This window comes from Columba livia, chromosome 1 (genome assembly GCF_036013475.1).
Source record: "Columba livia isolate bColLiv1 breed racing homer chromosome 1, bColLiv1.pat.W.v2, whole genome shotgun sequence".
In the NCBI taxonomy this organism is placed as follows: Eukaryota; Metazoa; Chordata; class Aves; order Columbiformes; family Columbidae; genus Columba; species Columba livia.
In genome coordinates, this window is record NC_088602.1 from 12275657 (window position 1) to 12301701 (window position 26045).

The window sequence follows — 26045 nt, forward strand, 5'->3', positions numbered from 1 at the left end:
CACTCTAATCTGAAAATTTGTCTACATATTTTTTTGCTAAAAACTGTCTTTAGTATTAAACAGCAGTATTTAGCACAGCACAGACATACTTCTGATGTCCTTTTCATTTGTTTGAAACGCTGCCCCAAAAATCTGCCAAAATGTTACATTAATTAAGGCATTTCAGTCGTAAGGCAGAGTCAAAGCATCCAGTATATCTACCAAACACCACAAGTGCCAGACAAGGCAAATTATTAATACCCATGAAGAACTCCAGTGAGAAGTTTACAGAAAAAACATCCTTTGTTATCCTCTAGTGCTTTAGGCACCCAGCTCCCTGGCGGCCTGTGCTCAGTCACCTTGTCAAAACTGCCCTCAGATAACACGGGGAAGCAGGAGGTGGGATGTTCAGAGGAAACACTGTGCAATATATAAAATGTCAAAAGGAGCCTGTTGCAATTTTCAAGCTCATAATTTAAAAGGGACTGCCTGATAGTGTATGGTTATCAGTTACATATGCTTTGTTTTACCACAGGAATCTCCTGCTAATGAGTAATCAGTTTAGAGTTCAGTAACGTGATTCAAGACATTTTCTACTGAAGGAAGCAGCACAGTCTAGGTAACCTTACCAGAAAAGCCCATGTGATATAAAAACATAAATTAACTTTGAAGAACAAGACACAGAATTTTTATTCTGCTGTGTTACAGAACAGCTTTGATCAATGAGCAGTTACTGCAAGTCAAAACACAATATATTCCATCACTTGCTGAACTGAAAAAGACATAAAACAGTTAAACACAGAACATGGGGGTTTGTGCTGATGAGCAAATCTGATCTGCTCTTTTCTGACTGAATGCCAGAGCCAGCATGAAGAAGAATATGGGATTACATGCCAGGGTAGGATAAAGAAAAACAGAGTGAAGAGTAAGATATCCTACATTTGTAAGCAGTAAGCTGTTAATTTGACTCATGTATCATAAAATTGTACTGTAAAGATATTTCCCCTCCTCCTTTCATCTCTAAACTCTAGAATACAACTCTTGTGCCAGGACAAAGGTTTGGGTGGTCACAGTGCAAGTCAGATCAAGGAAAAGTTCCAGGAATAAAATAAAATATAAAATATAAAGTATAAAATATAAAGTATAAAATAAAATAAAATAAAATAAAATAAAATAAAATGGGGGGGAAAAGGAAATTTACAGGATGTAACAGGAAAGAACAAACTAATGAACCCTTGAACTTTGAAAATATAAGGAGTAAAAAGTGAATGGGATATCACTCATGCTACAGCTCCCTTAGACTTTCTGTAACTGTAGATCAATGTTGCTCATTATCACATCTACACTGTAGTGCCTTAGCAAAGGAAAATGTACAGACAAATATTCAATAATACTCCATTCGGATCAACCAAGTAGGCACAGCACGGCATCCTATTGCTTTTGGTATTTCCATTAACACAATCTTTTCAACTCTATGTTGTTGCATATCAAAAGGGAAGAAGGAAGACATATGCCAATATCCTGAAAATAATGGGGAGATTTTTAACAAAGCATTATATATTTCCTCTTAATTGGGCAATAGGAAAAAGGAGCATTTTTCCATTTGCCTCTTCCTTCACTTCCCCCTTAGGAATCTTTGGTTCTTAGAGAAATTTCACATCTATGAACCACAGGACAGATGTAAAATGCATAAGGAGTACATGCAAAAATAGCTGCTCAACTCAATGAGCATGACAGAAAATCACTGGCTCGTGTACGGCATTCAAGAAGGCACCCCATAAATGACCTTCTTTTCTAAGCCAGTTCATGCATAGAAATATAATGGGACAAAATAATGGAGAAAAACAAAGTCATGAACATATTATGAAGCTTACTTTTCATTAGCTAGAGAATGTATATATGTATTTGCTATTTTACAAGGAATTTTCATAACACCATACATGGCTTTGGAACTCTTCTAAAAACTAAATATTATATCCAGGAAAATCAACTGAATTCTTCAAGTAACAAAGAACGTTGCAGCCTAAAACTAAATGCATCTCCCCTGAATAGCGGCAGTGCAACTGAGCATGTGTGTTACTCCTTCTCATCAAGTTTAGAAGTATATCAAGAAATTCACTATGCTAGAATTTCCTTTAGGAGATTAAAAAAAAAAAAAAAAAGTTAAACTTTATCTTTTTTTTTTTTTTTTTTTCCTAAAGGTTCAATATATACATTTAGAAAACACCAGCAGGTGGAGGGAGGTGATTCTGCCCCTCTGCTCCGCTCTGGTGAGACCCCACCTGGAGTCCTGTGTCCAGCTCTGGAGCCCTCAGTGCAGGAAAGACATGGACCTGTTGGAGAGGGGCCAGAGGAGCCACAGAAATGATCAGAGGCTGGAACAGCTCTGCTGGGAGGACAGGCTGAGAGAGCTGGGGTTGTTCAGCCTGGAGAAGAGAAGGCTCTGGGGAGACCTTATTGTGTCTTCTAGTACTTAAAAGGGGCCTGTAAGATGGATGGGGACAGACTTTTTAGCAGGGCCTTTTGTGACAGGACAAGGGGTGATGGTTTTAAACTAAAGGAGGGGAGATTCAGGCCAGACATGAGGAAGAAATTTTTACACTTGAGGGTGGTGAAACCCTGGCCCAGGTTTCCCAGAGAGGTGGTGGATGCCCCATCCCTGGAGACATCCCAGGCCAGTCTGGATGGGGCTCTGAGCAACCTGATCTGGGTGAAGATGTCCCTGCTCATGGCAGGGGTTGGACTGGATGAGCTTTGAATCTTCCAACCCAAACTGTTCTATGATTCTATGTACAGGAAAACCCCATGTGGAATTACATAAACTAAAATTATATTGATATTGAAACCTGTCAGATGGAATTAGTATATAACACAGAGAATAAATTTCATCTCATTTAAAATGACACATGTATGAGTGTGGTGCCACCAGCTCTCCTTCAGTGCAGGGCACAGACCGGGCCTACCTGAGCGCTCCCCCAGCACTGCCAGTGCCACCCAGCCGGCACCAGCACCAGCCCCAGGATAAATGCATACTGCATTACAGAAAAGGCAGCTTTCTAATTAGAAATCAGAAAAATAAACGTCATCAAAATTCATATTTTAAAGTGGCAAAAGCAAGCTGGAATAGATGATATTTATACTGCAATAGATGATATTTATATTTTGCAAAGTAGCCTGTAGAAGGAACCACAAATTAAAAAAAAAAAGTCTCTGCTATAGTCCAATTTTCAATTAAAACATCATAATGTTTTTTCACAAGAATTCCTGCAGAGTTGTAAAATACTCGTTTAATGCAAACACTAAACTGTGGCAAGCAATAAGGTCTGTTTAATAGGAAATAATTACTGCCTCAGAATAGGATCAGCTACATCAGAGTACATAAATGTGCTGCCAAAATACTTTTTAATAATAAAACAAATGTCTCAAAAAGAAAAAAGCAAGTAAATTTTACGACAGATATTCCTGCTATTTTTTTTTTTTAATTACTAATATTCTAAAATTTCCTATTTTTCATGTCAATCACAAAGCCCATGGTTTTTCTTCCTCTCCTATACCTACAGAAAATTCTCGACAACAGCTGCACTTTAAAATCTGAATTTATCCACAAAATCCTGATTAATACCTGAATCAAAGAAGGTCCAATCAACACAGCAGTAATTAAAAATAAATAAATAAATGAAGCAATACACATTTAAAGTTTTCAATCATTTACTTCCCAACCTTAACTCTCTAGATGAGGTTTTAAAAATACAACCAATCACAAGTAATATCTTGTTTGGGTCCATATCCAAGTCACTGTTAAAGAAGATCCAACGTCAGCTGAAGCAAAGGACCGAAAGGAAGAACTAAAGCAGTTGGCTTTGGAAGGCTTTGATGAATACTAACATTAGAACATTCTGCTGGACCCTACAGTTACTTCTGGAGCAATGCTAGTTTTAGAAAGAAAATCCCCAACCCATTATCTCATACAACTTATATTCACAAGTTAATCTCTCTAGAACAACCAGCAATATAAAGTGGTTCTAGCACCATTCAAATAAACCATAGCATTTAACCATTAATCATAATCCATAGACATTTGGTATGTTTATGTTAAAATCAGGTTAAAAAAAAGTGAATACTTGTACTGTGAGAAAGAACATTAGTTATTATATGTACACAAAGTGATGCCTGCACAGCGACAATTCATAAGATGTGCTATAATTCATAATGGCACATCAAAATAAAGAAATCATAATCAGGATGTAACCTTTACAGTAAGAGATTGCTCTTCTTGCAAAGATACTCAAACAGGTTGGAAGGACCTGGATTTCAGATATCTATTTCTCATGCCTAAGCATAGACCTAGAAAACACACAATGATGCTTGTTCTCTCAGCTGAAAACCACAGCATAGGAGTTTCTAGTAAGAAATAAAAATGATGCTCATCAGTCACCCATATCCAGGAAAAAAATGTACAAACCTGCACTGAAAGAAAAAAAAAAAAAAACTAATTAATCAAATATTGAATTTTATTCCTTTGACAATTCGTAAACAACTTTGTGATTTAAAAAAAATCAAGATGGGATTTAGAATATTTGTGTGGACTGTTTAAAGGCCCTTTGAAGTGGGCTTAAATACAAAATAGTTAACTATTCAATTTTTTTGCCAATATTACCCTTTAACATGAAAAAACTCTCATTAAAAATATTCTTTGTTTAATGACTGATACACAAACCGCTCCTATATAAATGATTATCACTTAATCCTAAAAGCATGCATTGAAATCTGTATAGATCTTAAAATTCCCTCATGTTACCTCTGCTGCAGCTGCTCTGAGCAAGTATTTTACTGGCACAATGTCATTAAACAATGCCTGGTAAACATTATGGTATCTTGTGTCTAATTGTTCAGCATCAAGAACTGTTCTTTCCTAAAACCAGGTTCAGTTAAAATGGGGAAACATTTAGACAAGCATCACTGATAAGTTCAACTGAATAATGCATTTATTCTCTTGGTAAAATTACACACAAAGCTCAGGCTAATTTTTTTAATGGAAAGCAGCTCAATAACAGCTCAGTTCATACTCAGCTGGATCAGCCATTCAATTAAATTTGTTTCATTTCAAGCTGACAATCAGAACAGCTGACAATTCAACCGATATTTCCATATCCACATTCAAATGCAGTATTTCTCAATTTTCATTTTAACAGGAGCACTCTGGCTGCAGGAATGGAGCCCCAAATTAAGCTATTAAAAAAACATCTATATTTCTTTTGTGGATGAAAGATACTGTTAAGTCTCAACTCCAGTTTTCTCCATTATATTTGCTGATGCTCTTCATCAGCTTTTACCAATTCACACACACACAAAAAGAAGTCACTACTACCTTGAAACTAATAAAACAAACACAACATATTCTTGAAAAACTAAAATACTGCTTAAATTGTTCTTTTCTATTTATTCCTTTACTTCTTAATGGATTTGGTGCCACCATTCAGAAGAAAACAATTTTCTCAGTATTTCTTTTTTTTTTAATCCTTCCAACACCTCCAGTAAGCACAATTCAATGTTAGTGCCTCTCTGGCAGAAGACATGAAAAAGCATTTGCTAGAGAGTGAGAAATTTACACTTGCATTCTAATAGAAACTTATATTCCTGCCCCATCTTGAATTTTTTAATCACAATCTCCACTGAGAGGCACCAATAGAAGTGAATATATTTGATGCTATTTAGCATCAATAGTGAAGTTGATGATCTCCAGGTCTCCTTTCAATCTCCAATGTGCTCAGCATATTTTGAAGATGTTAACACAGGAGAATTAAGTGTTTAGGCTCACCAAAACCTCTCCAAACTCTCCCCTCCCACAATCACCACAATTCCAGTGCCAGTAAGCAGGGAAGAATAAAAGACTCTCATTATATAATGGCAGCTTATTTCAAGCAATGTGCTAAAAGGACTCATTTGGGTAGGTTTTTGTCTTATTCTCCCAGACAAACTGGTGTCTCAAATGATAAAAGTAAAACATTGTTCTATGTAAAGACATCAACAAAGCTTTTAAAAATTCAGCCAATGTGGTCCAGGTTCCTTCAGAAGCAAATGATAAAGCTTCACATTCAAATGATTGATCCCAGCGTGCAGTAGCCACAATCCCATCACATAACAGGCTCAGCGAAGGGCTGAACCACCACCACAGTGGCCAACCTGTATCCAAGCAGATGCAGCAAACACAGGTCCAAACTATTTCAGTGGCATGTTTTAAAGATATAAAATCTGGGTGAATATTTTCAACGTTATAAAAATTCCACCTTGACAGATATTTCAAAGTACTGAAGTTATCTGACATTCAAATACCACAACACTAAAGCAAAGTCTGTGAGAAAAACAAATGAAAAACATTTACACTTCAAATAAAAATGCATATACAAGAGTAACAGAACCTACTGAAACTATAAGGATGTAGTTGTACTATTTGAGCACAATCAGACAGATTTCCTGTCATCTTATGCCTCTGTTACAATGAGATGAACTGACCCACCAAAGGACAAAGCTGGCAAGTCATCAGGAAGCTGCTGGAGATCCTCAGGACTCCTGTGGTGATGAACTTCCAAGCACAACCTGAGGACAGCAAGTGAGCAGCACATAGCACCGCACCTCCATACCTCTTCTCAGTGCTTTCCAAATCCTATGGTGACTCTCATCCCAATCCTTCTGTCGGTATGTGTTCCTAATTTCAAACTTCGCCCCCCACAGTGACGCTTAGTCCAGCTTTCAAACATATTTCTGCCTAGAATCATAGAACAGTTTGGGTTGGAAGGGACCTTCAAAGCTCATCTAGTCCAAACCCTGCCATGAGCAGGGACAGATCACCCAGATCAGGTTGCTCAGAGCCCCATCCAGACTGGCCTGCGATGTCTCCAGGGATGGGGCATCCACCACCTCTCTGGCCAACCTGGGTCAGTGTTTCACCACCCTCATTGTAAAAAATTTCTTCCTCATGTCTGGCCTGAATCTCCCCTCTTTTAGTTTAAAACCCCTTGTCCTGTCACAATACACCCTACAAGACCAGCTCCCACCTGCTTTCAGCAATTACCAAACTGAGTCTCCAGCTCTAGTCTGGACTTTAAACACAAGCCTAGCTCATCCCTCCAGTCAGTTCACAAGGTGTTCACTTGGATTTGCAAAACAATATTTTAGTGTTATGATTTATCAAGTATGGTGTTATCTTCCAACTTGCTACACCATACATGGCGAAATCCAAGCGATGGTGAAGAAATGTATGTCTCTTGAAATGAAATGGAGATATATGTTTAGTATCAAACGAACAGGAAGCTCTCCCTGTCCCTCTTTTTTCTTCAAATTCAAAAGTATCTGACTTGCATTTTTATCCTTGCAATACTAAGATACTACTTTAATACTAAATTGTAGGAAGGGAGACAAGCAGTAGAGAACAAGGTCTGCCAAGTCATTTGCACTCACTGTCTCCAAGTCCAAGTACAAACAAGGGGCTATAACCAAAGGAAAAGCACGTTTTTGCCAGTCTAGCACTTTCTCAGCAAAAATATCCCTTAGTATTTGCTTTTACCTTGAATAATAGAGTGTCAGAGTTTTGAAAAAGCTGCTAAGAACAGATGTGAAATTCAGACAAGCTACTGCAAACATTGTTCTTAAATCTGTCTGTAACTGTCTTTCCTGGATGGTAAAAAACAATCTTTCGAACAGCTCTAACTACCAATTCTCTCTAGATAAAGCATCCAGGTGATCTCACTGCTCATTGGGAATCACTCAGTGAGCAAAGCCTGACCTAATCCCAGAGCAACATCCAGCCAGGCCCAGCCCCACAGCTCCCCACGGCTCGGGAGGGTTCAGCTCAGACTGGTGCCATCAGGGGCCAAGTGTATTTTTCATAGCACACTTCAGATAAAGCCTCTTTTGTGAAACATGGAAGCAGAAATCTAAAAATACATAATATACTTGCGATCATCCTCCTGCAATGCTAAGTGGCTGTAAGTGAGGGAGCAAATAACGAAAAACCACAGGCAAGGCAAATGGTTCTTCTGAATTCATGTTATATCTCCAGTCATTTGTCAAGTTCTTACTTAAAACAAACCCTACCAGAGAAAACAAAACAAAATAAAACACTTCAGCATATGATATTTCCCAGCAAAGTTTCTGATATACTGCAACAATAAAACAATGACCTCATTGATTTTTATTTGAGAAATGCAGAAGCCCCTAAAATTAGTAATAACTGATTTTGCAAGTCTTCTCTTAATCAGCTAATGTGTTATCAGTAACACAGCTGAAGTTTCTTGTTTTGGAGAATTATTTTCAAGCAGGCAGAGTCCCTTTAATCAGTGTATGACCTCTGAATTGTCCAGACATTACAACATATTCTGTCACTGATACCAAAATAATTTCATTTCTAAAACTCGATTTTAAAAGTTTTGGACCTTTTCTGTCTAAAAAATGTGTTTTCAAACCTATTCACCACAGGCTTCTCATCAGACACATCTCTGAAAGAATCTTTCACCTAGAAACTCTCAAAACCTTCCGTTTGGATCTACAAGAATTTTAGCTTTCAAAATATATTGTGGTATTGTTACCAGGGCACGTTGTAAGGGGCACATAAAGGGCAACAGAGAATGAGTAGAAGTTGAGGGCCTCATGACACCAAAATGTGCTTAAGACTGGAGAGCTTACTGGGGTCCTGGAGAGATACTGAAAAGCATTTTGGATCCTGAAGCAAAAATGATCTAGATCAGAAGATCTAGACATCCCTGTGCTATTACAACAGCTTTTCATTTATCCTGAATCTTAAAGTCTTAACAGGTTCACTCAGCACCATGAACACTTGGAGCAGAGCACAGGCTGTGTGGTGCTTCAGGAGATTTGCTCTCCAGTGTTCAAGAAAGCTTTTCACATTGATTTCTTTTTTTTAATTTCACATAGTAGATGTTTTTTCAGATCAGCAAGTTATTAGATCAATGGTATTTCCCTTTACTTATTGCAGTAATTAAATTGCACCAACATTAAACTGATTCTCTCAATAGACTTGACCTTAAGAAGATCCAGTGCATTAGCCGCTGGTCAGTACTCACCAACAGAACAGAGCCAACAAAAACTAAACTCTTATTTTTCCAGCACTATTTTCCCCCTAAAATACAAGGTTTAGCATATTTGGCTTGCTTGGTGGTTTTGATTTTTTTTTTTTTTAGGGCAAACATCTCATTTCAGTACAAATTATGTCCTTAAAAAAATTTTATAACATTTTTAAGAAAAGTTTTGTGTGATATTAGCATTTTTGATGGGAGCTGCTGGGGACCTAAACTTTCTCTTCAGTCTATGATCTTCAGGATTATTAGTTCCTAGATGAGCCCACGCTCGCTGCTCAGTGAGCACCGCTGATTACTACTAATGTCTGTGGTACCCAGAGTACCTGTGGGAAAGGCAGGGGCACAGCAGGAGGGGTGGGAAGAGTCAGGATGAGTGATAAAAACAAAAGTATTAACAGACACCAAGAGCAGAGATACAAAACTGCTTTGGAGCGTCACCATCTAAAATAAGTGGCCCTCCATGAACACTGCCCAGGCATCCATGTTTGCCAGTGCTATTTTATGGATACAGAGCAGCGCATTTTAGGCTTAATCCTCAAGATGACAAAACAGAAAAAGGATTTCTGCCTGAGCAGCATGTACTGCAGATCACATAGAGAAATGCTGACACGAAACAGCAATGTGTGTCTATTACTTAAAAACTTTCTAAGAAAACTATTTTCAGGTTGGCAGCTTTCGAGTATTACAGAATCACAGAATCACAGAATGTCAGGGATTGGAAGGGACCTCGAAGATCATCCAGTCCAATCCCCCTGCTGGAGCAGGAACACCCAGATGAGGTTACACAGGAAGGTGTCCAGGCGGGTTTTGAATGTCTCCAGAGTAGGAGACTCCACAACCCCCCTGGGCAGCCTGTTCCAGTGTCTGTCACCCTCACTGAGAAGAAGTTTCTTCTCAAATTTAAGTGGAACCTCCTGTGTTCCAGTTAATACCCATTACCCCTTGTCCTATCATTGGTTGTCACTGAGAAGAGCCTGGCTCCATCCTCATGGCACTCACCATTTATATATTTCTAAACATTAATGAGGTCACCCCTCAGTCTCCTCTTCTCCAAGCTAAAGAGCCCCAGCTCCCTCAGCCTTTCCTCATAAGGGAGATGCTCCACTCCCTTCATCATCTTTGTTGCCCTGCGCTGGACTCTCTCCAGCAGTTCCCTGTCCTGCTGAAACTGAAGGGCCCAGAACTGGACACAATATTCCAGATGTGGTCTCACCAGGGCGGAGTAGAGGGGAAGGAGAACCTCTCTGACCTACTAACCATCCCCCTTCTAATACACCCCAGGATGCCATTGGCCTTCCTGGCCACAAGGGCACAGTGCTGGCTCATGGTCATCCTGCTGTCCACCAGGACCCCCAGGTCCCTTTCCCCTACACTGCTCTCTGAGAGGTCATTCCCCAACTTGTACTGGAACCTGGGGTTGTTCCTGCCCAGATGCAGGACTCTACACTTACCCTTGTTGTATTTCATTAAATTTTTCCCTGCCCAACTCTCCAGCCTGTCCAGGTCTCTGGATGGCAGCACAGCCTTCTGGCGTGTCAGCCACTCCTTCCAGCTTGATGTCATCAGCAAACTTGCTGATAGTACACTCTATTCCCTCATCCAAGTCATTGATGAATATATTGAATAATACAGGCCCCAGTACTGACCCCTGAGGCACTGCACTAGATACAGGCCTCCAACTGGACTCTGCCCCACTGACCACGACTCTCTGGCTTCTTCCCTTCAGCCAGTTCACATTACACCTCACTACCCGATCATCCAGACCGCACTCCCTCAATTTAGCTGTGAGGATGCTGTAGGAGAGTGCGTCAAATGCCTTACTCAAGTCAAGGTAGACCACGTCCACTGCTCTGCCATCATCCATCCATCTTGTTATGCCAATTATTGTCAATATTACTCACAATATGTCAATATTATTGGCAAAAGACATAGTTGCCAAATAATTGGTCACGCCTACTAAAAAAAGTGTGGTTAAAATACAAACACAACATTAGATTCACTTGTTCATGACAGTCAAAACACACTGAATCATTGAAATAAAATTTCAGGTTTGCTAGCCTCTGGAAAAATAGGTAACAAAACATGTATTTAAATAAGCAGGCCCAAACAATGCATAATAACAAGCTTTTTTATGGATGTTCTGCACATACTTACAAGTTGAGCAGACTAAAAGTGCTCTCACCACAAGCTCACTGAGTAACTTCCACTTCTGTTCCACTTTGGAGGTGACAGATGGAATGAGAATCTCTGCAGGCACATAGTACTGAATCGAATAGGTCACAAAAATCCCAAAGGAGTAGAGAATTTTTACAGACTGATATAACCTGTTGAAAACATTTACACACATTCACATAAGTTGCAAACTCTTCATAAAAAATTAGCTTGCTAATAGCAAAATTACTACTTCCCCCAGCAAACAAGACAATAACATTAGCTTCTTGCAAGTTATAACTGCCTATGAAATCACAGACAATAAGCATACTACCAAATATGGACCACAAAAAAAACCAATATCATGCAAACATAAGTGAATAAACTTAAGAATAGGTTTAAACATCAGGCTGTCAATTGGGAAAAGAAAATGCAAGATTCACATCAAATATAATCTGTACATTGATAAACCTTTCATGGTGGCAATAAACATTAGACATTTTAAAGACTAATCAAGAACCACAGAACCATAGTTTGGGTTTGGAAGGGACCTTCAAAGCTCATCTAGTCCAATCCCCCTGCCATGAGCAGGGACATCTTCACCCAGATCAGGTTGTTCAGAGCTCCGTCCAGCCTGGCCTTGAATGTCTCCAGGGATGGGGCATCTACCACCTCTCTGGGCAACCTGGGCCAGGGTTTCACCACCCTCTTTGTATAACATTTCTGGCCTGTATAACATGTCTGGCCTGAATCTCCCCTCCTTTAGTTTAAAACCATTACCCCTTGTCCTGTCACAACAAGCCCTGCTAAAGTCTGTCCCCATCTTTCTTACAGGCCCCTTTTAAGTACTGAAAGACTGAACAACCCCAGCTCTCTCAACCTGTCCTCCCAGCAGAGCTGTTCCAGCCTCTGATCATTTCTGTGGCTCCTCTGGCCCCTCTCCAACAGGTCCATGTCTTTCCTGCACTGAGGGCTCCAGAGCTGGACACAGGACTCCAGGTGGGGTCTCACCAGAGCGGAGCAGAGGGGCAGAATCACCTCCCTCCACCTGCTGGCCACGCTCCTCCTGATGCAGCCCAAGTTACAATTGGCCTTCTGGGCTGCAAGTGCACATTGCCGGCTCATGTCCAATCTTTCATCCACCAGTACCACGAAGTCCTTACTGGGGGCTGCTCTGACCCAGATGCCAATATCCTCCAGATTTCTGCATATTCACAAAATGTCTCTAAAATTATTTTCCACACTGGGAAAAGGGCTTTTTATTAATTAAAAGTGGAAGGAGTACCATCTAAGGCTAGAAATTATTCATAAACAAATTTGCTTGCTGTCCACACTCTCGTCTTCCAAACCGCTAGGTACAGAACACCATGAAATCACTGTGCCATGTCACAGTATGTCACAGGCTTTAGAACAAGACAAAGGAGAACCAAGTTCTACAGCTCCAAATATTGCTAACCTTTGTGCCAGTGGAGGACTGGCAGGGTACATTACTAAGAAAAAGAAATTGGGAAAACAAGGTATGTATATGTAGAAGAGAGCTCATTCGGATGCAGGAATGTCTTTCCTAACATACAGGTCTGGAGCTGGTGTAACTACACAAATGCTTTAGGGATCAAGAATTTTTTAATTGCTGTTGTTGTTGTTTTGTTGTTGTTGTTGTTTTTAAGAGACTGTGTGTTTTGTTGAATAGCTACTTTAGGATGGTTTTAAATTCTGTGCCAAACAAAGAGAAGCTGCTGTCTTGCACCAGTCCAAGAATCCAGTTACACAAGAAGCAGAATTATCCCTACACAGACTGATAAAAGGTACAAGCCACATTTTAAGAAGAGGGAAGACTTTCTATTCCCATTAATCTCTTTCTATTCGGTATTATTCCACTCTGCATATCATCACAATATAGACAAAAATGTACAGAAAATGCAACATAGTGGGCAATTTCTTTATAACAAAAAAAAACTCAGTTACATTTAACTTCTTTCTGCCTGAATTGGTTCAAAATACTATTTACTATTCCAAAAGTATTAACCAAATTCAGGTAATCGAGCTTAAATCTTTATGTATTTTTTTTCAGATCTGTGAAGAACCAGAAAGCCCTATCCTGTGAGTAAAGGTAAAGATTATTAGTATTTACCAGGAAAAAACCCTGTCATATAAAAGGTAAAAACAAAAAAATATCAAGGAAAAAATGCTCATATCCACCCTCATATATACTATATCTCAGTAAGAAATACAATAAAAGCAGCTGTGAGGCTCAGGTATAAAATAAGGAAAGTATTCTTTAAAAAATGCCTGAATGGCTTGGCAGCCAAACTTCTACATAATTTTGCATGTCCATCTTGCTTCCTTATATATGTTGGAAAGTAACCAACATATTTGCACTGTATTGCCAAATTTTAGATAACAAATACCTTTTTTTTTTCTCCCTTAAGAGAATTAAGTCTTTTTAGATATCATGCTCATGCTCTTATCTCAAATCCACTGCTATTTGGTTGTAGCATTACTGTTTTTCCTTCGTGATCTAGCTGGTTTTCCTGCATCTCCAGCTTTTTGTAAAAAAATGCCTGCAGATCTAATCCACGAGAAAGTCTTAGAGAAATTAGTTTGAGAGCCCAAGATCTCAAAAACTAGAGTATATCTTCAAAGAAAAATGAAGCATGGACACTTTTACCTCTGTAATTTGTACCTGAACGAACAAGTGATGAATAATGATCCAGGCCACCAACAGTTTTAAATTCAGATGTATTTTTAATCCATGCTGCATAAACCACAAGCATTTGTTACAGGTCTGCTTGCAGCCAACTGATACAAGTTATGAGTCTCTTGGTATAGTTTTGTTTCTGAGAATGCAAATAAGAACATCATCAAAGCTTTTGGCTAACGCTTCAGTTCGTTTGCTCTGGAGTGTTGTGTGTTCACAAATAAGAGAGGAAATATTTGTCACAAATAACTTTTGACAACATAAGATGGTGCTAAGCAGACCAAAGCACTGAATCCTTTTTTTGCATCAGTCCTCAAAAAGAGTTTCAAGTGCAAAAAGAAAGGCAACTGCATGAGTAAGGAAAGAAAAAAGCGGAGGCAAGAGTAGAGCAAGAACAACTTAGACCCTTGTATCTGTATCTCAGTCTGGCAGGAGTCGCTCAGAGCGTACTCTCTTTGACTATCACTGTCTGTATCTCTTATTAGTAAATAAAATCTGGTCACGACTGCTTTTGGCCCCTTCTTTTGGCCAAATGGCAGATCACAGCAAAATTTGTATCCATACAGCTCAGCTCATTCCCACCACACCAGGAGGCCTCCATCATCCTTTCTTGGGCCTCTTGAAGGAAGCGTTGAACATGCACTCACTGATGGCTTTGGTACACGGGAGTGTTTTTGAGCGGGGGAATACAGCTGATCAACTCGAATAGCCCTTTCAGCCCTGTCTTAGGTGCTTCTTATCTCACAGCTGCAAGCCAGTTCATCAGGCTTTCAATATTTGATGATATCAAAACAAACAAACAAAAATAAATCAGCTTTTTTATTAGCTGAAAAAAATATACAGAAGGAATTAGAAGTGTTTATATGGGGGAAAAAATAGCACTGACTAAAAATACATTTTGACTAACAGGTCCTAAATTATTTGTATCAAAGGTTTGACCTTCACTACACAACTCAATAAATTCCCAAAGGCACATTCAAAGGGACAGAAAAACTACTACATCATGTTACATGGTGACATAACAGTGTAGCTACTTGAGAAGCCACTGCTTTGATGACACACTTTTTGATTGCTGAGCAGCTTTAAGAAATTTAGAGGAAAAAACAGAGCCATTTTTCTATCAGCTCTGTATCACTGCCCTTATTCCAGAAGCTTAGAAGGATTTTAGTCAGTTAACAAAGAGAAAAACTGTCCATCTACTCACAATTAGCCTGCAATCCTCAGGCTTCAGATTACCCCAAACCTCTAAGAAAATAATTTTTAAAAGGTATTCAAAACCAGGATTCAAAATTTTAAACACACAGTAGTTTGAAGTAAGCATCTCTATTATCCTGTTTTTCTAGCTCTACAAGGATTCAAATTTTTCAAATCAGGAAACCAATTTGTATATTATCTAAGTGATTTTACTAGTAATTTTATATTATAGTCCAATCAGATGAAGATGGCTACTTAGGTTACCCTTTAAAAAAATTCTAAATCATTCATATATGCTAGAAGAAGTTAGCAAAGTCTGCCTCTTCAACTCTATACGTTTTAGATTTTGTTGTACCTCTTTAAACGGAAAAAAATTGGAAAGTAGTGTAACAAAACTTACATATCAATACAGCTAGACCCAACAGGGCATTAATTGTTCTAAGCTTCCACCTGAACTAGTACCGCGTAATGTCTTGTTGAACTTCAATATACTATAATACTTGTATGGTAGCCAACCGTTGGCATTCACAGTAGGGGAACTGTTCCACAAAGTCCGTCACTTGTATCTTAACAAAGAACAGACGGTGGAAAGAACCTTCAGCCTCAAGAAGATGAGACCCCAGCCAAGGACAAAGAAGAAATTGTTTACAATATGGATGGTGAGACACTGGCACAGGTCATCCCTCGAAGCTGTGGATGCCCCATCCCTGGAAGTGTTCAAGGTCGGGTTGGACAGGGCATTGAGCAACTTGGTCTAGGGCAAGGTGGCCTGCCCATGGCAAGGGGGTTGGAACTAGGTGATCTTCAGAAGTTCCCTCCAACCTAAACCGTTCTATGACAACCCAACCAAGGACACTACTAAGTACTAAAGCAGAAATTTCCCATAATGTGTATTTGCAAATGTCACAGGACTTGGTTTGAACTGAATGTGACAATAATGATGCACTTTTTGACTATAAACATGTGCTGATTTAGACAAGTGGTGCAACTCCTTGGATTGGGTCAGGAGGCATTTCATGATCATGAATAAATCAGGTAAACTACACTCTGTGTCTGTGTGTCCTCTCTTAAATCAGCAGCAAACTGAGTAAAGAGATTCATGTCACTAGATAATCTGCATACATAGAATCATAGAATTATAGAATCATTTTGGTTGGAAGAGACCCTCAAGAACATTGGCAACCATAACCTAACTCTAGCACTAAACCATGTCCCTAAAAGCCTCTTAAGAACTTTTGAGGGCACAGAAAAAATTAATAAGATATTCTAAACAGCTAAATATAACTGCACGTAAATAAAGAAAAATTATTTAATGAAGTAAAATACTTTGATTCCAGAAAGAAGTTGTTAAAGATCAGCAAAAATCAGCTGAAAACTACCCTCTTTTCATAAAGTCAATTTTTGACATATTCTAATTATAATAATCTGTTACGCTCAGTGACAATTTGTACTCTAAAGCACAATCTAAACTAGAAGTGCAACAAGCCTCTTCTCCAAAATCTCAAATCTAGCAGAATGTTTTTAGAATATGTGCAGCCCTCTATTTAAATCAAACTTAAGGGCTTAACTGGTCTAGGGCCTGTGTATGCTTTCTTGTCAATGCATCTGTGAGAACATAAAATAAAACCCAGAAAGCAGCAGAATTTTGATTTTATCAGGAAAAGCTTGTTTTTAAAATGGGAATTGTCCAGCTGGAATTAAACACATAAGCCAAGTCTCACTGCTTAGCTATATTCTAGGGTCTTTCACATGGTCACTTTCTTTAAAAAACTCGCTGGTTCCTTGCACTTCTCTAGTTCAATCCAGCTGCTTGTTTTTTATGTGAGGACTAAGTAACAAGATATTGTCCTGTGGTTTGCTGGAAATTTGTCTTGCCAGTGCAGTTAACTGCACACATTTGCTTGCTGGTCCCGTGCCAGGTAAACCGCACAGCAATGGCCTCGTACATCACAATCCTTGGCCCTACCACCCAGCTGCCTCTGCTTCTGATTTTGTTTGGTGCTCTGGGGAATTATACCATCCAGGGGGAGACAAAAACAGATGACTTTGTTATCGCTATATATGTGCCCTGAGCAGCTCTGAGGTTATTAAACTCATAATGCCAGTTTCTCCACCTTATAGAACACCAGTTTCCACCACTTTTATTATCTCTTTCTTTGCATTAGGTCTGTAAAGCCATCGGGATAAATATCATCTGATCACCACATCTGCACTGTAGCCAAGAGCTATTTGAAAACTCTTATTCGAACAGGCCTGCTAGACAGCAGGGCTGCAGAATAAAGCAGAATATTACAGCAGAATAAAACTCATCCTGTTGCTTGCATGAGCACAATAAAAAAAGCAGGAGTGAGTGAGCAACTTTATCTTATATACCACATTGCTCTCCTTCCTCCTCTTTCAAGGGCACTTCTCTTAAGGGACAAATAAACCCAGATCTACCATTTTAAACGAACTTTTCACTAATCATATTAACAATGAACAACAACATGTAATATTACAAACAGAACTATTTTCCCTTTCAGATGCATATCTAGCCAGAATGGATGCAGTACTGTTTGAAAATACATATCATGAGCAATATGCCTCAAAAAACCAAAACCACAGGAAATAAAATAAAATAATATTTAAAAAAAAAAAAACAAATCAAGGCCCAAATCTCAGTTTTGATAATAGGAATAACCCTTGCCATGTTTTTGCCTTCTAGATTACTGGTGTTAAGTCACATATACACTTACCATATATCTTGTGGCAGGTTTAAAGTAATGCTGCCTTTGATTTCATCCCCGAAGCGCAGATAGCCCAGAGTGGCCAGGGAGATATACAAGGTCATGACTATTCCCATGCCAATGTTCAGCGCCTGTGGGAAACGTGCGGTGTCCTTCATTCTGTTTTCCAATGGGAGTACCTGGAAATAGAGGGAGAATCAATCACATTTTATGTCCTCACAGTAAAACTATTTTTCTCTCCCCTTTCAAAGCCAATTTCAAGAATTTAGGTGATTTTATTAATAAATAAGATTACTCAACAATAATGTCTCACAGTCTGGAAGATCACAATGTTTTATGCACCCAAAAGAAAAGTTCAATTACTGAGAAGCACCTATCTTGGTTGGAAAACAGCATCAGTGTGGAAATATAAAGCAATATTTATAGGTTAGAAAAACTGAGAAGAGAAACTTATGGTGCCCAGAAGAAATACACAGGCAATAAGATTAACATGAATTTTTTTGTAACAGAATTGTTCAGAATCCAAGGATAATTCTCCTGTTTTTATTAGGAATGTCTGCATTGTCAGTTCCCACCAGGGACGAACCTACCATGTGCATGGCTGACACACAAGCTCATGCTCAGCAGCCTCAGCTCTTCCCAAGGAGAGGGACCCTCGAGCCTAAGACAACCAGAATACGTACCTGTACTCTATTTCATTGTGCTGACAGTGACAGGGCCACTAAGCTTTAACTAAATGTAGTGTAGGTGCTTTGAGCCTAAACTACAGCCAAGTGAGCTTGCTGGGCTTGCCATCACTTCGGGGTGAAGATACGGGCATTACAACCATCATCGCATGCCGGAGAGTTCCCCTTTTACATGTACTAAACTATGCACAGAATAATACACTTAGTAAGTTCCAGCTTAAGTTTTCAGTCACCAACACAAAATCTCCAGGCAAGGCAGGAAATGCAAATAACAAGCCACATGCTGTTCATCCCACCTTGAATTTCATCAGTGTAACAGATCTTTTTATGTCTTCATTAAGACAGAAACTGAAGGCATGTGGATGCTCCCAGAGAAGCAGTTTTCCTACCTCTTTCAGAAGAACTGCACATTCATCTCAGATACTCAATATTGTTCAAGATTAAACCACCTAATTTTGTATGCCTACATATATGTAAAATGTCTAAGTTTCTCTAACGAAGATCAGTAATGAAGAGCTGGTCAAAACACTCAGTGGAATAAAGACTGCAGTTCAGCTTATCTTTCAGTAGACATGCAGGTTATATTTGATTAACAGTATGTCGCTGTAATTAAACAGGCTTGTCATCTCTCATCAACACATCAAACCTAATACAGACAGAACAGTTTCAGTGCAACAGGGTTGCCCTGTAAAAGCTACTGCCCATCACACAAAATTGCTTTTTAACTGACTGAATATTTACTGTTTTCAATTGAGCCAGTGTAAGTTATGATAAAAACAGGTCTCATCCGCTAACAAACAAATTGGTATATTTGAAATGTTGCCATATTGTTTTCTACAGGACAATCATTACTTTCCTCCTGGTCACCCAATTATATTCTCTTCCTGACCTATCATTGAGTATCACCACTGCCAATCCATCCCACATTGCTGTATTTCTCCTACACTATCAATCCTGAAGAAGTCATTTTATACTTGGGAACAAAAAAATATGCACATATTCTCACAGGAAGTTAGCAATAGGACAAGGGGGCATGGGCTTAAACTCTGCCAGGGGAAATTTAGGCTGGATATTAGAAAGAAATTGTTTCCAGAGAGAGTGGTCAGGCATTGGAATGGCTGCCCAGGGAGGTGGTGGACTCGCCGTCCCTGGAGGTTTTTAAACTGAGATTGGACATGGCACTTAGTGCCATGATCTAGTAAACGGACTAGAGTTGGACCAAGGGTTGGACTCGATGATCTCTGAGGTCTTTTCCAACCCAGTCGATTCTGTGATCCCGTGATTTGGAGGCATTTCCAAATTTTCATTCCTCTTCAATTAAAAGACAATATACATTTTAACTGAGGATATTCTTTATATAATTCAGAGCCTCCACAGCCGACAGTTTTCCTCTAGAAAGCAATTTGAGCTTGCACTGTAACTTAATCTGATGAAGAATACTAAATTTAAACCAAAAAGAGTTTAACAACTTCTATCAATTTTTAAATGACAGTGTTGAGCAGCAGAAAAAAAAATATGAAAGGAGACATGTGGTATTACTTTAGTAATATAATACTAAAGTATTACTTTACTGCCACACAGACAAAAATATGGTCCTTCCTCTAAATAAATTAAGGTTCTGTCCGTATGGTACCTATTGAGTCATCTTTTTATATTTTTCATCAAAAACTGCCAGGTAGAACAGATGGCACTTCGTATTCTTTTGTCCCCAGTTGCAATTAGATTGTTTTCACACATCTCCTTATTAAGAGCTTTGAATTATGCAAATTACAGGCAATTTTCCCCTTCTCCTGAGTTTTCCCATTCTTGACTTCCTACAAACAGAGAGCATTTGGGCCTGGACCAGTAATAAAAATGTTCATTGAACGTGTATCTGTTAATTCTCTGGTGATTATAAATGGAAAATATTTTCTGTATAAGTTCTACCGTGTTCTATCACTTCTGGGAATCTTAACAAGCATAAGTTGTTATAGTAAGATCTTATTCCAAGCTGCATTATCTCTGCAGAGGTTTAATGGCCATCACTTGCCCAGCTTATAGATACCAGGAATCACTTAGTAACTTCACTGGCCCAGGGATTTGATTTCCAGAGTCTCCGGCATTCACCTCCTACATTCCTGGCAGAAGGAGGGTAATGAACTCAGACACACATGCCAGCCACGAAAAGAAATCTTGTGTTGTTTCACCACGACTCCTGGCAGGAGAGGGATCCTTGAGACCACCTGGCCCTCTGAAGGACGGCAAAAGCAATCTGTAGGAAATTGCTAATGGAGGAAAAAAACTTCTGTGGTTTCACAGAGTGAGCTCAAGTCAAAGACTACGGGAGTGCTCATTATGATGCCTTCTTTCAGACAAAGAAAAAGCCCTAAAGGCTAGTCATAAAAATGGTGAAGAGAAAGAAACTTCCTACTTCTTGGCTACTTCTTCAGTTGAAATAGCGAAGTGTTACATGCGTATAACAAACACTGGCTATGGCCATTCTGAAAGAAAGTCATTAAAATAAATATGTTTAGATGACTGCCCTAGATTTTAATAAATAACTGTTATGAGTAATGACATTTTGCACATAGACAATGCTTTGTATCAAATGCAGAACAGCTCCCATGGCCTGTCCAGAGAGCAGAGGAGGAGGAAGGAGCACGCAGCACCCAGCAGTGTTGGGAGGTGAGTGAGCAGCATCAGGAGCCAACAGACAGCACTGGAGTTTTGCTGCTGATCAGGAAACGCTGAGGTAGCAAAGGGACTTGGGTCCAGCCTCCCAAGCACCTGAGCCCTCGGGAGCTCCAGCAACCAGGAGCGAGGCAGTGGCCATGGTCGCTGCTGTGGGAGGGGGTGCACAGGAGACCTGGAGACATTGCTCAAGATTGCACGAGACTGCTGGGTCTGAATAGCAGAGGGGGTGACTTGCTGCAGGGCAAGGGCCCCTGCACAGCCGGAGTGGCCACCCGGAGTGGCCATGTCAGGGGATTTGACCAAGACAAACTCCTGAGGAAAGAAACCATCCAAACCACAGGGATTATGAGGTGTTCGTTCCTCAGAGCAGTCACCTCACCAGCACAAAGCGCGCTCTGAATTGCCAAGCCAGCAAGGATTTATCAAGGATAAACCACACTTAGCCAATCTCACGGCCCTTTCGCATGGAACAATTGGCTTTACGGACAAGGGGAAGGTCATCAATGCAAGATCCCACAGCATCCTTTATAATAAAATTAGACAGGAGAGGGACTGGATGCTAGGAGTATAAATTGGGTGAAAAACAGTCCAGACTAGTGGGCTCAAAAGGTACCAAGTTCCACTGGAGACTGGTTACTTATGTTGCTCCTGCAGGTTTGATAGGAGGCGTGATGCTTGTTAATGACCTGGGTGATGCAACAGAACATACCCTTAACATGCTGGTAGATGGCATTATGTTAGGACTAGCAGTTGATTCAAAGGAGAGTAGAGCGTCAGTTCAGAGGGACCTCAGTGAGCTGGAGGACTGGGCAGAGAGAGATCTCATGGAGCTCAAAGACAAAAGCGAAATCCTCAACACTGGACAGAGTAACGGCATGCAGAAGATGAGGACTGTCATGCTAGGGTGCAGTTCAGCAGAAATGGACCAGGACATCCTAGCAGACAAGAAGCTGAACAGGAGTCAGCAGTCCACGTTTACGCAGGCTTGGCGTGCACATGGGCCACTCCAGCAAGAGAACACGCGGCAGGCCAAAAAGTGATTCTCCCTCTCTGTGGCACTTGAGAAACTGCACCTGGATACCATGCCCAGTTTTGGTCACCCAGTACCAGACAGACATTGACACATGGGGCAAGTCCAGCTGAGGAAGGTCAACGTGGCAAGCAGGTTGGAGCACGAGAGGCCAACAGCTGACTTAATTCAGGCCACAGAGAAGGTGAGGGCAGGGAACCTCCTTGAAGTCTTCAGCTAACCAAAGGAAGAGAAGGCTTGCAGAGAAGACCAAGCCAATTTCTAAGAGGTGCAATGTCAAAGAAAGAGCAGCAACAGTCACTACTTGCAACAAGGGCAATTTTCAGTTGGACATAAGGAAAAATAATTTTATGAAGAGAACAGCTAATTGCTGGGACAGGCTACCAAGAGGGACTGAGAGCCTTCATTCTCTGATACTTTCATAGCTCAGCTGGATTGGGTTCTGAGGAAACCAATCCAACAGAAGGTAGATCTTTTTTTGAGCAGCAGTTTGGACTTCACGACCTCCAGATGTCCTTTTCAACTTACTTCTTCTGTGGTTCTATGGAGGTATATTGTTACCTCCAGCAGGATGCTATGATTTCCCATAGGCCATACATGAAAAAATTGAAAAAGTGATTATTATGAGAAATCCAATCTAGACATCAATATGTGAATTGAAGTAACATGAAATCAATATAATAAAGAGCAAGTACCATTCACAATTCCTCACAGGCAACCTACAACTATGGTTGTTTATTGGTTTTCGTTTTTAACCTTTTCACATTTTAACGAACTTCTTTTTACAGGCAGACGAGATTATCATACAATTGTCTATCTGAAACCTAGTTCATAAAGGAAAGCAAAGAACCAGTGGCACAAACTCTGTTCAATGTGCTTGAGCCCAAAGGAAGCATTCAAATATATATTTTTTTTAATTTCTAACTGTACTGCAATCTTTTACCTTTTGCATTTAAAGCCAATCAGTCTGAAGACCCACATTTCTCCAAGAAAACAGAGATTTATTTAAAAAATAATTAAACAACATTATGGGACAATTCTCTTAAGCCTACCAACTCCAGCTTTTTAACTATCCATTAAATCAAGTTCACTCATTAAGCTAAATGATGTCACTTCTTGCACACTAACGAGTATGTCAAAATAAAACATACTACATCTAAACGCGTGTTCCTGCATCATCAACCTCACTTTCACATTGCATATCTTTTCCTTAAATTCATTGTTAATGAAGGTTGTAAAGAGAAATAGAGGATAACAGTATCATTAGCCAAAGACACATTAACATACTTAGATCTTGAAGCATGCAGCCCTCTCCAAGCTAACAAGTAGCTCCATTGATTTAAGCAGGGAATGATGCTGAGTTACCAACCAATACAGTTTTCCATGCTTTTAGTCAGTGTTGGATTTGGTAGCCATAAGAAACTGTATTTTAAAATGCTAATTTCTCTCTGCTTAACCTTGAGTTAGTACCAGGACTAGAACATCCTCCAGGCTGAACAGATGAGGATGCTAATGCGGCCTTTCCTGCATCACCCAGTGCAGGTGAGCGTGTCCCTTCCCAGGCCCAGATGCTCTTTCTGAGCAGCAGGAGGTGTTTCAAGCCAGTTGTTGTCACTGCAGGAGATGCTTCCCTTGGCAGAATGCATCTCCAAAGAAATTATGTAAAGAACTTGAGCCAGGTCTTATACATTATACAACATCACCTATTCCAGACAAGTTGAAAAGGTGTGTATCTCACAGGATTAACAAGAAGCCAAGTAACAACCAATTACACATATATTACACAAACTCCCTGCTCCCTAAGCTGTTAAATTTCACCAGGATCCAGAAGATCTGTGAAGTGTTTACAAGGAGACAAGAGGCTGACGGGAGGTATGACATGAGCCAGTGCTTGTCCTGACACCGTGTCACTGTTGGGCAGCTGCTGGATAAATTTTCACTCTAAATTGTTTTTGAGTCCCTGTACAGTCCCTGTTGCAATGACTACCAAAAAAATGAACTCTTGAACTGAACGCAAAAGAGAGAAGGTTCTTTTCACTAATGTGTTTTAGTTTTATTGTGTCCTTTTTGGGACACTGAAGCTGAATATGGGTCTTTTGTCCCTTTTTCTGGAGTCAGACATTAATTTCACCCTTCAATTCTTTTAAATGATTTTTTTTAAAAAGCTAACATCCTACCTAGATGACTGAATAGCTTTGTAAGAAAAAAAATGTCACACCTCTGATTCTCTCTCTCTGTCCAACACTTACAACATCTCTCAGCAGGGAAGTTGCATCACTTCGGTATCTCACAATAAGGCTTTGATCTTGCTCTGTGCTTGTTCAAACAAGCACACAGGCAGGATCATTAATCCAGCCCAATACCTCCCACACCCTTCAGACCTATAAGCTGTCACCACATACACAACCATGGCACAAACTAGTGATGGGAAATTCTATGGTCAGGGGAAACTTTGGGGGATAACTTCTCTGAAGCAAGGTCACCAGGGACAGAATGCTGGAGGTGAGAGAATTGTGAGATCCATGAGTTGAGTTAAGTTTCAGAGTTTCAAAAAACTTTCAGTTTTTTTAATGGATCTTTTCCCTGCTTCTTATTTCCATGCTCTGTTTCGTTCACGCTGTTTCTCCCTCAGTTCACACTAGTGCTTTGTCATAGCCCTAAAGACCTATGAAACCAGCTATTTTAGACAAAACTGAACCTTTTCATAATTTCTCATTTTCCATCATTTTGTCTCTCCTCAGTTGAATAAATTCTCCATCTTTTTCTCTGTCACCTGCTTCATAGAGATCCTCCTATCGTCTTTCAGACACTAGCACGTGTTGTGACTATTATCTTCCTTGAAACTTATTAATAATACTTGATTCCTTCAATAACTATTATATCAACCTTTGGTTTCTTCATTTACAAAACAAGCATAATCCATCCTCCTTTCATTCACCAAACAAACTCAAAAGTACTCATAATTTCCTGGCAAAGAAGTATAATCAAATCTTTGAAACAAGCTGGCTAATCATCAACCATTATGCAAAGTACAGGATCATAGAATAGTTTGGGTTGGAAGGGACCTTCAAAGCTCATCTTGTCCAACCCCCTGCCATGAGCAGGGACATCTTCACCCAGTTCAGGTTGCTCAGAGCCCCATCCAGCCTGGCCTGGGATGTCTCCAGGGATGGGGCATCCACCACCTCTCTGGGCAACCTGGGCCAGGGTTTCACCATCCTCAGTGTAAAAAATGTCTTCCTCATGTCTGGCCTGAATCTCCCCTCATTTAGTTTAAAACCATCACTTCTTGTCCAATCGTAACAGGTCCTCCTAGAAAGTCTGTCTCCCCATCTTTCTTATCTTTCATATCTTCCTTTTCATTTCAAGCTGCATGAAGTAGGTATAAACATCCCCCAGTAATACCGTCATCTCCTCATTCCATGCCTTGAATATCCTGCTACATTCAGTCTTTCTACAACCAAGCTGCAGGGGACTGTCTAATTCTAACCAGAAATCTCTACGTTTTAAATGACTGGACAACAAAAAACAACAACCACACGAGAATTCAGCCCGCAGATAATCAGATAAACTTTGATTTAATTGTCATGGCCACTAAAAACTAATCTTGTACTGGACAACTTAATAGCAGACATGCTTCATGTTTAAATAGATATGGTCATCTTTCCCTTTTTCAGGAAATACCACTAAAATGGCAAGAATGAAGCAATCCTCCATCCCTTACCCTCTCAAAATAAGTGTTTCAGGTAGAGGAGACAGCTATACAGATGGTTTCATTAGTTTAAGGTACAGACAAGCCAAGAATTTTGGAAA

General features: G+C 39.8%; 1 protein-coding gene across 6 annotated transcripts in view; it reads right to left on the reverse strand.

The window, feature by feature from the left end:
- The window catches only part of SLC36A4 (solute carrier family 36 member 4), a 128687-nt gene that overhangs the window by 67294 nt on the left and 35348 nt on the right, over window positions 1-26045 (reverse strand). For all 6 annotated transcript variants that reach the window (XM_021280130.2, XM_013370619.3, XM_021280128.2 and 3 more), the window contains 2 exons: window positions 17853-18022; window positions 11229-11398 (listed from right to left, as the gene is read on the reverse strand). In XM_021280130.2, coding sequence (XP_021135805.1) covers window positions 11229-11398; window positions 17853-18022 — 340 coding nt within the window. The remainder of the gene's footprint in view (window positions 1-11228; window positions 11399-17852; window positions 18023-26045) is intronic.